Below are 12,425 nucleotides of genomic sequence, written 5' to 3'. Positions count from 1 at the left end.
TCTTCTTCCAATCTCTTACCAACTTCTCATATACATCAAATTTTCTTGCAGCAGTCCAGTGTTGGTTTTCTATCACTTTTCCTTTCAAACTTGCTTCATACTTTCATCGTTTTGGTGGAGCCTCCATGATCTCAACCATCTCCAGCCAACGACCATCAGATCAAACATCACAATTTTTGGCGGTTGACATATATGCCGACAAACAGCCGACATCTCAGGCATTGTGATTTTTTTTGGCGGGGGAGGGAGTAGACTTATACACGTGATATATAATAAAATCCTTAAAATGAGACTGAAAAAGGGAGGTTGACTTATCTACCAGTCTTACACACTGAAATAGTATAATATAGCCCACTGTTAACAAAAACTATCCTTCACATTTTAATAAATTGAAGGTGGGGAATAACCAGCACTGTTTTTCTATTCAAAAACAAGTTGCTATTTTTGATAGTGGAGCAGCGAGAGAAACCAAAGACTTTGACTATCTACAAAAGAAGAAAGTTAAATGCTGAACAAAATATGCAATAGAAATGAACTTTGGAAGATAAATTTATAATGAATAAATCAGAATGCAAATACAAAGGTTTCTTTAAAAAAATATTTTGCCCAATATCCTAGTTATTGAAGTAACAAATAAATATTGCATTATTTGGTAACAATATGCCTGAGGTTTGATATCCAATATTCACTTGCATTATTAGACTGCAAAACTTGTAACAATAAAAGTATATATCAAAGGCATTTGCTTTAAACCCTGTAACCAGGAAATAAACAACTTGCAAAAATGAAATAAACTTACGATAGCTGCTTTCGCTGTCACTGGCATTTGAAGTAACATGTTCTGCAATGATAACAAATTAAATAAGGATGAGTGTTTAAATATGCATCACAAAGCAATGTTAAGAAAAGTTCATTATAAGAAAATTGTATGCATGCTGCAGAACAGAAATGTACATAGATAAAACATAAAGGAGCTTTGGTAGAGAGATAGCATTTAAAAGAGCAGCAAAAATTATTTTCATTTGGCAGGAGGAGGGGGAAATGGATAAAGGGGCATTGCAAGGTGCAGAAGGGAATGGAGAGCGATGCGGGATCCTGGATACTGTTGACTGTACATGGTGCTGTGCACCCCAGTAGCACAAGCACAAAATAATTAATGTAATATAAACAATGGATGTCATCAAGACAGGAAAACACATTCTAAGAAGTATTCTGGACAGAATTTGAACACTACTTTCAATTATTCATGCAAAAGTATGAAAACGGAAAATGTTGGAAGATTTATATTGGTTTCTTTCTAAGCTCCATTTTTACATGCTGGAACTCTCCTTAGGGATAAATGCAAATCATAAAATAAATTACATAGTGATGTGTTATTCTGGTCATTCTTCAGAACTTACTCAGAGTCTTTGTTCCATAACCATCGTCGGCTAACCCGGGGATCTCCTGCAGAGTAGTCCCCAGACAGCAAGCAAAGATAGGAAGAATAACCGCAGAAGAGGAAGGAAGAAGTCAGTGGATTTGAACTAAATACTACCATGACAGACCATGCAGATAAGCTAATCAGGAGCCCACTTCTACCTGCAAATGGCATTATGCCGGAACAGTATTTTTTTCCAGAATTTGTTTTTTGGGCATACCAAAATGATGCAACTCAAATGAGAGAATCCCTTTGGTTCCCTAATGTAAACTGTATTTCATTCTGATCCATCAACAAATAGATTGAATGTTTGCTGAGGCATAAAGTCCCATTTTACATTTTGTGACTAATTAGGTAAATGGATGAACATAAAATATACCAATGGGATGAAGGATATTAAGAAAATCTTCAAAGGAAGTGTGTCTATTGAATGAAAATTCCAAATAATTTGAGATTCTGACCAATTTCCAGTCAGTTATCTATTTGTTATGAAATACAATGTACTTAGGTTGAAGAAAAAGGGACAGTCGGGACAGTCTCACACCTGCTTATAGAAGATTTATTGTGTAGTGGAACAAAAAATGATGGGATCCAGATTGCTGTCACACATTGGTCACAGTAGTATAACCTCACCTACCTCTGCATGAGTGTGTATTCATAGGATTATTTTGCGTGTTCTCTTAGCTATGCTGTCTCTTAAGCCTACTTACGTTCAGAATCACTGGTTTCCTGCTCACTGTTGTCCTTGTTCTTGTAGAATGGGAATTTTCGTGAAAAGATGAGGTTCTTTTTACGCTTGTCATTGAATGACTGTGAAGGAGAAAAGGCATGGGGCAAACAGGGACAACTACAGTAAATGCTGTCATACTCATGCTGAGAAACTCACAGGTTGTAAAAGTGGAAGTAACAGCAGTGACGTAACACTTTTGAGCCATCTTATTCTGAACTTAGATCAAGCTTATTGCTAGTTTCATTGGGGAATGGGTATTTTGGGAGATTTCAGGCCTGTTTTTAAACAGACAATTTGAGGAGGCTTTTTATGTAATCTATTCAAAATATTTTTGCTGCAGCAGTCTTTAAAGGCCCCAATGTATAGAAAAAAAATGATAATGACTAATTAATACATCTGAACAAGCAAGTAAAATAATTCATAGACTCCTCTGAGCTTCATGATTAAATAGTAATTTTCTGGAACTGCAAATGTTTCCTGACAGTAACAATTCAAGATAAGCAATGCATTAAAAAATACTCATGCTTATTGAATATATTGGGAGCATAGGAATGTTATCTCAATTTCTATTTCAGTGGACAGAAAGTTGAGGTTGTCATCACCAGATATTTTGAGCTGGCTGATTCAAAACATATTTATTTATGAAATTCTAGATTAAATAACTTTGGAGTAAATTTGTGCAGCACTATTTGTTATAGGTAGTGGTTGGTGTAACACCAGTGACCTAGGTTTGCATCCACTGCTGTTCTGTAAAGCATTTGAAGCATCTTCCTGCGATTGCATAGGTTTCCTATGAGTACTTATATTTCCTACCACGTTCCAAAGACATATGGGTTATAGGTTAATTGGTCACATGGGTGTAATTGGGCAGCATGGGCTCTTGCATTGGAAAGGCCTGTTACCATGTTGTATTTCTAAATTTATACGAAGTTAAATTTGCAACTTGGTAACCTGGTTTACATTCCAATATCTTAACAGGCCAAGGTTTGTTTTTATTAAGTAGAATGGAAGTGAAAATCAGATGGATTCCATTAATAGCTGTATGTCTAAATCAGTTTCATGCCAATGATCTACCTTCTAGTTCCACCATGATGCAAAAGCAAGATGGGAAGTGTTTAAGGGCCATTTGGAAGTTAATAACTTCATTGATGTTTATTAATGTACTTAAAATTAAAGCAGCAATGTGATTTGACATTTGCTTGCCATCTAGAGAATTGATCTTGTTATTCTTACACAAGACAATAGGATTCCCACAGAAAGAGTGAGGTTCGCTAAAATTACCATGTTAATTGAATTGATAGCTTATCTTAAAAAACACACACAGATTTGCAGGTATATACTTTGGACATCCAAACAATGATCACTCAGAATTTGGATTCAGATAATATTTTGGAAAGATGCATGCAAACATTAGGCAGTTAGTAATTCTTTTACAAAAATGTACAAAAAAAATTAAGGAAACCCATTTTATTTCCAAATATTCACTTAATAAGCATTATTGCCACTGCTATTTTACTCCATTTTTACAGCTGAACATAATTCAACATTTGTTCAGAAACAAAACATAATTAAATAAAAGATACATTATGAACAAAAGACATTGGGCTCGATTTAATAATTTCACAATTATCAGTGTTATGTCAGGGCTAACCATAGCTCTGATGAGATCGTATTGGCAACTAAACTAACAATTTCTTTTATGTCACTAAAATTACCATATAACTCAAGAAAAAAAATATTGTTATAGGCCAATATGATGCCACAATTAGCGTGCTTAGTATTATGTTGGAAAAGTATACTATGCGTTTCTGGTGATGAGTTCTGGGGCTCTTAATCCACATAGATTTTTTATTCCACTTGTCTTATTATTTCACTTTCAGATAGCACTGATTTGTAAGTGTTCATCTTTAAGTAGAAAAACAGGAAATATTTGGGGAGAAAGAGAAATACAAATTTCTTCAACCATTATGAAAGGCAGATTTTGGACACATGGTTCTAGATTACATTAATTCTATTGCAAAGATGAATGAATAAATAAATAACTATCTCCATGATCTCAAAATAGTTAAAGATTAAATCTGATTCAGTCTACTAATCATGTAACTATTTTTGTTTGGAGAGGAGACTAAATTAAAATTGTTTTTAAGGCACGTATATTTGGATCTATGATTATTAAACAAGCCTGAAGATGCTGGGGTCGAGTGCAACGCACAAACGAGTTGGAGAAACTTAACAGGTCATGCAGCATCCATCGGCAGTAAAGGGTAACCAATATTTCGGGCCTGGGCCTCCTTTCCCTTTACTGCCGATGGATGCTGCATGACCTGCTGAGTTTCTTCAGTACGTTTGTGTATTGGATCTGTGATTATTCTTTAGCAGTAATACAATCAATTAATTAAATCGTGCCCATTATGAAGACATGTTTAAAAATATCAAATTATGCTACTTAAAATAATGTTATGAAACAATGCACAAATCATGCTTTGCAGGGAAGGAGTCAAGAGAAGGAAGTTAAAGCGGCTGAAATAATAAAACATTGTTCTGTTAACAGTTTTTGGATTCATGCAAGCATACAGGAGAAATGCAATTTTAATATTAAATATGATATCAAAAACATGAAATGTAACATATATGTGTTTTCTCCAGGTTCTGTGTAATTGGGCCGGAGTAATGATGGCTAACATTTATTTAAAAACAAAAGTTTGAATCTGAAGCTCTAATTTATTGAGCCCAATTTCCAAACATATCACAGAATAACAGCCAGAAATCCATATTTAATTGGTAGCAATAAATGGCCAAGTAACAGCTGCAAATTTTATTTCTCTTTTGAAATTCTTTTTCTATTAGAACCAAAAATCATAACAAAGTGTAATGAGCAGTATGGCGATCTTGTGCATTTAATGAAGATGAATTACAGGCCACAAATTTCATCCCAACCATAAGAATTAATTAGATTGTTTTAAATTATCTGTTAAATCGTGTAAACCCTCAATGGAAGTGAGCATCCTGATAAATACAATGAGCAGTTCCTTATCACCATTTTGGTTTTGCTGCTTTTTCCAAAAACGATTCCCTCCCCTCCCTTTCTTTTTTCCTGAGGCACTGACTGTTGGAAAATAATTTAATAAGTACAAGTACTTGTGTGAGTGCTGGCTGATCAGCCATTCCTTTCATCTCCAAGATCAAAGAATCTTGTCACCAACTGGATGAAAACCATTTTTAATGGAATGGTGAAAATGCTAGATTTTGTTCCAATAAACATATTCTTCAATGACTAATTTTTCAATCACTTGAGATTATAATAAAAAACTGCAACCAGTAAGTTTTACTCAAGATGAAATAAATCAAGAAGTAAATCACGAAAATCTGTAGACTCCGTGGTTGAAGTAAAAACATAAAATGCTGCAGAAACTTCCCTGTTCGACCAATTGAGTTTTTCCAGCATTTTGTGTTTTTACACAAAACTAATGGTGTTCAAATGGTCAAAGTAAATGAACTCAAGAGATTAACAGTCATGGATTTCTTTCTTCTAAGACATGGTAAGTGCAAATGAAAAGTGAAAAATGTGAAGATGAGCATTTTATTTTATTTGTTTACTTTCCCCTGTAGAGCATTAACAGTACTGAAAATATCCTAATGATTCAAGTTCAAGGCAAAACTCTGCAAACTGTAAATCACAGACTATACTAAACAGCAAATCACAGACTATACTAAACAGCAACACCAGGCCAACCTATAGAAGTAAATAAGCATATCATTTGAAAGTAGAGGAGAGACTTCTGTAACTTATGGCATCTGAGAAGATATTGTACCTGATTAAACAAAAAAAATGCAACAGACCCCCACCATTGCTGGTGAAAATGTGAAATTGCTCTAAAAAAATTGTTAGCCCAGTGGAAAATGGGCTATAACTGGGAAACATTTATCTTGATTCAGTTAATAGTAGATCTTTCTGCATTTGATTGTGCAAATATGATTATGCTCAGGGGTCCCAACTGCGATCTTTTCTTCCTGAACATAAATTGAGCCTGACTAATTTCAGGAGTCCTGCACACCTGCTGAAACAGATGAATTGGCATCATGTCTATTTCTTAGAGATGATGAGGGCACTGTAGCTTGTGGAGGACACAACAGAAGTAGTTGCTCAGTCATAGGAGCAGACATCCCATTTCACAGACACAGACTGAAAGGTTTTAACAGAAGACATGCAGAGCGGGATTTGATGTACCAAGAAACAACATGACAGAATTGCATGAGGAGTTAACCAGAGAGATCGATATTCACAGGGATGCTATGATTACTTGGTCCCAATGCCCAATCAGTATATGGATGTTGGGACAAAAGTGTGGTTGTGTTTGGGGCATCAGGAGTTCTAGTGTTTGGGCGGATGGGGCAAGGGTCCATAGTTGGGGAGTCAGGAGCTTAGATGGGCAGGGGCCAGAGTGAGCATCTGTGATCAGGGTACCAGGAACTGTGGTGTTTGGGTGCCCAGGACAAGGGTCTGCAGTTGGGGAGGTCAGGAGTTTGGGCACATGGACGGCCAGAGAGAGGGGCTGTGGTTGTATCTTTGGGAGCTTAGATGGGTGTGAGGATCTGCGGTTGGGGCGGCCATGTTCAGGTGGCCATGGTGAGGGTCCCTGGTCAGGAGATCAGGAGCTTGGATGGGAAGGTGGCCAGGACAAGGATCCGCGGTCAGGGCATTGGGAGCTTGGATGGCCAGGCAGCTGGGGCGAGGATCTATATTTGGGGCATCAGGAGCTCTGGTGTTTGGGTGGCTGGGGCGAGGGTCTGTGGTCGGGGGGGGGGGAGGGTCAGGAGCTTGGATGGACGGGTGGCCAGGATGAGGGTCTGCAGTCGGGGCTTCGGGAGCACAGATAGGCGGGTGGCTGGTGTGAACATCCAAGGTCAGGCCATTAGGAGATCTGGTGGGCGGGAAGCCGGGGTGAAGATTTGTGGTTGGGTCATTAGGAGGAGACCCCAGTGGGTGGCGGCTGGGGCGTCGGGAGCTGGATTGGCAGATGATCAAGATACAAAAAGGGGGATTGACTTTTACATGATTTTTGGGCAAAAAGATGGGGGTGGGGTGGGGGTGTCAATGGTTTTTACTTTTCATTATTTATTTTGCCGGTTGCTTAACGCTTCAGGTTGCTTGAATACAGGATAATAGAGCTTTTTACTGTATATAGTTAATGGTAAGTCTCTGAACATCCTGCTCAATCACATTACTTCTCAGTATTTTGACATTCAAAATAAAAATTCTTCCATATGAACTGATGTGAAATGTCATTCAAAATTCTTTATATGTTCAAACAAAATATTCTGGGGAAAATTTGATTAATGTAAAAAGTAGTTAACTGAATTAATTAATGGCTGGCAAATGCTCTAATTTAGCAACTCAAATACACAATTACTTTGTTTTCTATTTCTATGAACAAGTTTTTAATGTCCATGGTAAATGTGTAATGCATTCAGAAGTATCAGAAAGATGTTCTTTTTATAAATAAGTTTCTTTGCATTTTAAAATAGAAATTGTCACAGTTTACCATACCATCTTATGGAAACATTGTGATATTTTGAAAAGATAAACCACTCATTAAAAGCAAAACTGAAAACCAAAATATAAACAATGATTTAGGTTGAGTTGCTTGAATCAAATGATAAAGTGAGGCATGCCAAACATTAATCATATTTGTGATTCATAGCAAAGACACCAGGAGGTCAAATAGGTTTTGTATCTATCCATCTTCACGTATGATATAAATAAACCATCCAAGAGACGGGTGGCACGGTTGGCGCAGCAGTTAGCAGAACACCTTTACAGTGCCGGAGATCAGGAATGGGTCACTGACTCTGTGGCCAGGCACAATTTCAATGCCATCTACAAGTTTGCCGATGACACCACAGCTGTCGGCAGAATCACAAACGACAACGAGGAGGGAGATAGATCAGCTCGTTGAATGATGTAACAACAACAACCTTGTGCTCAACGTCAGCAAAACAAAGGAGATGATTGGGGACTTCAGGAGGAAGTCAGGGAAACACAACCTAGTCATCATCGAGGGCTCAGTAGTGGAAAGGGTCAAGAACTTCAAATTCCTGGGTGTCAACATCTCCGAGGATCTGTCCTGGAGGCTCCACATTGATGCAATCACAAAGAAGGTCACCAGTGAAGTGTCTGAGGCAGTTCAGGATGTCACCGAAGACCCTCATGAACCTCTACAGGTGTACTGTGGAGAGCATTCTGGCTGGTTGCATTTCTGCCTGGTATGGAGGTGCCAACTCTCAGGACAAGAATAAACTCCAGAGGGTTGTTAACTCAGCCTGCGACATCACAGGCACCAGACTTCACTCCATCAAGGACATCTACATGAGGCAGTGTCTTATAAAAGCAACCTCTATCCTCCAAGACCCCCACCACCCAGGCCATGCCCTCTTCACTCTCGGGGATAAGGCACAGGAGTCTAAAGATGACCATTCAGCAGCACAAGGACAGCTTCTTCCCCGCTGCCATCGTATTCCTGAATAATCAATGAACCAAAGAGACCAAAACGACTGCCTTACTTTTCGTGCACTATTATGTTATTATTATTTTATTTTTGTATAGTCATGTTGTAAGATGGTTCTAATATGAACGTTTGCACTATGATCCTGCCGCAAAACACCGAATTTCATAACTTGTTCATGACAACAAATCCTGATTCTGATAGGAGTTTGTATTTCTCCCTGTGTCTGCATGGGTTTTCCCAGCTTCCCACTGTTAACTTCCCACTGTTTTAAATGCACTTGGAATTGTAGGTTAATTGGGCGGCATGGATTCATCGGCTGAAATGGCCTGTTAACGTGCTATATGGCTAAATTTTTAAAATTAAATTAATTTTTTTTAGAGCAATTGGTACTTTGTGCTTGCAAGATCTTTTAAACATCCGAACAGAGTATGCATGCCACATGCATGGAGTAAAGCCAATGGGTGGATCTGAGTGGAGTTATTTGGTGTGCAACAAACAACTGCTGCTGCTCTCATGGTACACATAAATATTCAGTATGAGAAGGGTGGCTTCTCAATAGCAGCAGATTTTTACTGAAGCAGAAGCAACAAAGGGTCTGACCCTATCTGAATCACTGCCAAGGTAACCTGCAACTCTGGTTGCTGTGCTCGTCCTCAAAGTAATTCAACATGCTGCAATATCTCCTTTTGCAGGAGCTCAATATGCAGACCCAGGTGATAACCTGGCTCCACATATGCAATCATGAGCAAAATCCGGTGCAGATTCTGCAGAGTCCTGCTTCCAAGGAGAAGAGTGAAGGCAGCAGAAGAAAAGATACACAAAAGTGAAGACATCATACACCTATGATTCAGAAGATGTTAACTGCCTCGGCTCTGGAAATTGAGGGCAAAACAGTGGTAGAGTAGTCAAACAAACCATTGGATTGTTGCGTCATTGTTGACCAACTAATCTCCCAAGAAGATCTCTACTGTCGTCTTCCAATCTTTCAGAATTGCACTGTTAACCCTAACATTTGGAAAGCAACATCATAACCTGGATTCCTTCATTAAATTATAATGTACACACCCAACTTCTGATTTTCTTATTACGTTCCTTAGAGATTTTTTTTAATTTCCACTCTTTCTGAAGCTTCTTACATTTTTGATATCAAGAAGAAACATTGCTTTAATTTTAATGAAGACAATAAGATACCCCATGTGCTTCTGCTCCACAATCAGTCATTAATTCCACAGAATTTTCCTACCGGAACACACATGAAAGGCTGGAAGTCCTGTGGCAAGTGACTTACTCCGCTAATTAAGCTCTTCCATCACCCACAAGGCAATAGTCAGTAGTACTGGAATTCTCAATATGCATAGTCTTCATCCTCTGAAACCTTTTGATTTTTGACGGATGGAGGCGTTGCTCGTGAGGCTAGTATGAGTTGCCTTTGAAAAGGATTGATGGTCTGCCCTCTTCAAATACTCTTGGGGAGGAAGTTCCATGATTTGTATCAAACAACAATGAAAAAACAAATATATATATGTATTCCAAAATTAAAGCTGGGCGTAATTTGGGGGAGAACCTGAAGATGGTGATGTTCCCAAGTGCCTGATCATAGTAATGGAGAATCATAGAAGGTTCTATTAACACAGACGACACTTAAGTGTTCAGTTCTGGTCACCTCAATACAGGAAGGATGCGGAGACTATGGAGAAGGTGCAGAGGAGATTTATAGGATGTTGCCTTGAATGGAAAATATGTCTATGGAGGCAAGGGTAGCAGCGCTAGGGCTTTTATCTTTGGAGTGATTACTTAATAGAGGTCTACAAGATTATGAGAGGCATAGATAAGGTAGACAGTCAGCACCTTTTTCCCAGGGAAGACTATCAAACACCAGAGGACATCAGTACAAAGTGAAGGAGAGACATCATGTCTAATTATTTTTTTTTTACACAGAGCGATATGGGTGCCTGGAATGTATTGTCAAGGGTAGTGGTGGAAGCTAGAACAATAAGGTCATTTAAGAGACTTTCAGACAGGCACATGGATGAAAGAAAAAGAGGTAATGAAGTAGGGAGAATTTAGTTTTTGGAGGTAGGTATTTATATATCAGCACAATATTGTGGGCTGAAGGGCTCGTACTGTGTTGCTTTGTTTTATGTTCTCACGTAGCTTTGGCACTTAATTCCTATACATTTTGTAGGTGGTGCACACTGTAGCCTTGAGGTGTCAGATTTCAGTTTTTATTGTCAGAGTACATACATAACAGCAGCGTGGACTCGATGCTGTCGACCTCTGCCATCTCGAGTACTTCGACGTTAGGGATGTAAGCGCTCCAATGGATGTTGAGGATGGAGCGGAGACAACGCTGGTGGAAGCGTTCTAGGAGCCGTAGGTGGTGCCGGTAGAGGACCCATGATTCGGAGCCGAACAGGAGTGTGGGTATGACAACGGCTCTGTATACGCTTATCTTTGTGAGGTTTTTCAGTTGGTTGTTTTTCCAGACTCTTTTGTGTAGTCTTCCAAAGGCGCTATTTGCCTTGGCGAGTCTGTTGTCTATCTCATTGTCGATCCTTGCATCTGATGAAATGGTGCAGCCGAGATAGGTAAACTGGTTGACCGTTTTGAGTTTTGTGTGCCCGATGGAGTTGGTTGTTTTTCCAGACTCTTTTGTGTAGTCTTCCAAAGGCGCTATTTGCCTTGGCGAGTCTGTTGTCTATCTCATTGTCGATCCTTGCATCTGATGAAATGGTGCAGCCGAGATAGGTAAACTGGTTGACCGTTTTGAGTATTGTGTGCCCGATGGAGATGTGGGGGGGCTGGTAGTCATGGTGGGGAGCTGGCTGATGGAGGACCTCAGTTTTCTTCAGGCTGACTTCCAGGCCAAACATTTTGGCAGTTTCCGCAAAGCAGGACGTCAAGCGCTGAAGAGCTGGCTCTGAATGGGCAACTAAAGTGGCATCGTCTGCAAAGAGTAGTTCACGGACAAGTTTCTCTTGTGTCTTGGTGTGAGCTTGCAGGCTGCTGAAGATCCAGCTGCGCTGGATGGGTCACGTCTCCAGAATGGAGGACCATCGCCTTCCCAAGATTGTGTTATATGGCGAGCTCTCCACTGGCCACCGTGACAGAGGTGCACCAAAGAAAAGGTACAAGGACTGCCTAAAGAAATCTCTTGGTGCCTGCCACATTGACCACCGCCAGTGGGCTGATAACGCCTCAAACCGTGCATCTTGGCGCCTCACAGTTTGGCGGGCAGCAACCTCCTTTGAAGAAGACCGCAGAGCCCACCTCACTGACAAAAGGCAAAGGAGGAAAAACCCAACACCCAACCCCAACCAACCAATTTTCCCCTGCAACCGCTGCAATCGTGTCTGCCTGTCCCGCATCGGACTTGTCAGCCACAAACGAGCCTGCAGCTGACGTGGACTTTTTACCCCCTCCATAAATCTTCGTCCGCGAAGCCAAGCCAAAGGAGACATAACATCACATACAACTGTAACAGATTATATTTATTTTATATTCTATATAGATATGTTTTAAAGGAGATAAATTATGACGAGTTTTTTTTTAGTGTAGGTCACAAACAAACACCTTAAAACAGATCTCATTTAAATTGCCAAAGCTCTGATCAAACCAGACAGTCCAGGTCAGGTGCCTTTGCAAAAACTTTGAAGAGTGCCTATAGAGACTTTACAAGTAGGTGTTAATTGGACACGCTGTGGATTAATGGATTATGTTTTGGAAAGCAACAGATGAAGGAACTCAGAAGATTAGATCCAGTGCTGCA

At 39.5% G+C, this 12,425-nt stretch overlaps 1 protein-coding gene across 7 annotated transcripts in view; it reads right to left on the bottom strand.

Moving 5' to 3' along the window:
- The window catches only part of LOC138739254 (disks large homolog 2-like), a 784,112-nt gene that overhangs the window by 76,218 nt on the left and 695,469 nt on the right, over positions 1-12,425 (bottom strand). For all 7 annotated transcript variants that reach the window (XM_069890958.1, XM_069890959.1, XM_069890960.1 and 4 more), the window contains 2 exons: positions 2,131-2,230; positions 800-841 (listed from right to left, as the gene is read on the bottom strand). In XM_069890958.1, the coding sequence (XP_069747059.1) occupies positions 800-841; positions 2,131-2,230 (142 nt within the window). The remainder of the gene's footprint in view (positions 1-799; positions 842-2,130; positions 2,231-12,425) is intronic.

Source organism: Narcine bancroftii, chromosome 7 (assembly GCF_036971445.1).
Source record: "Narcine bancroftii isolate sNarBan1 chromosome 7, sNarBan1.hap1, whole genome shotgun sequence".
In the NCBI taxonomy this organism is placed as follows: Eukaryota; Metazoa; Chordata; class Chondrichthyes; order Torpediniformes; family Narcinidae; genus Narcine; species Narcine bancroftii.
The sequence above is the reverse complement of the archived record's forward strand: the minus strand, read 5'-3'. Positions and strand labels throughout refer to the sequence as shown.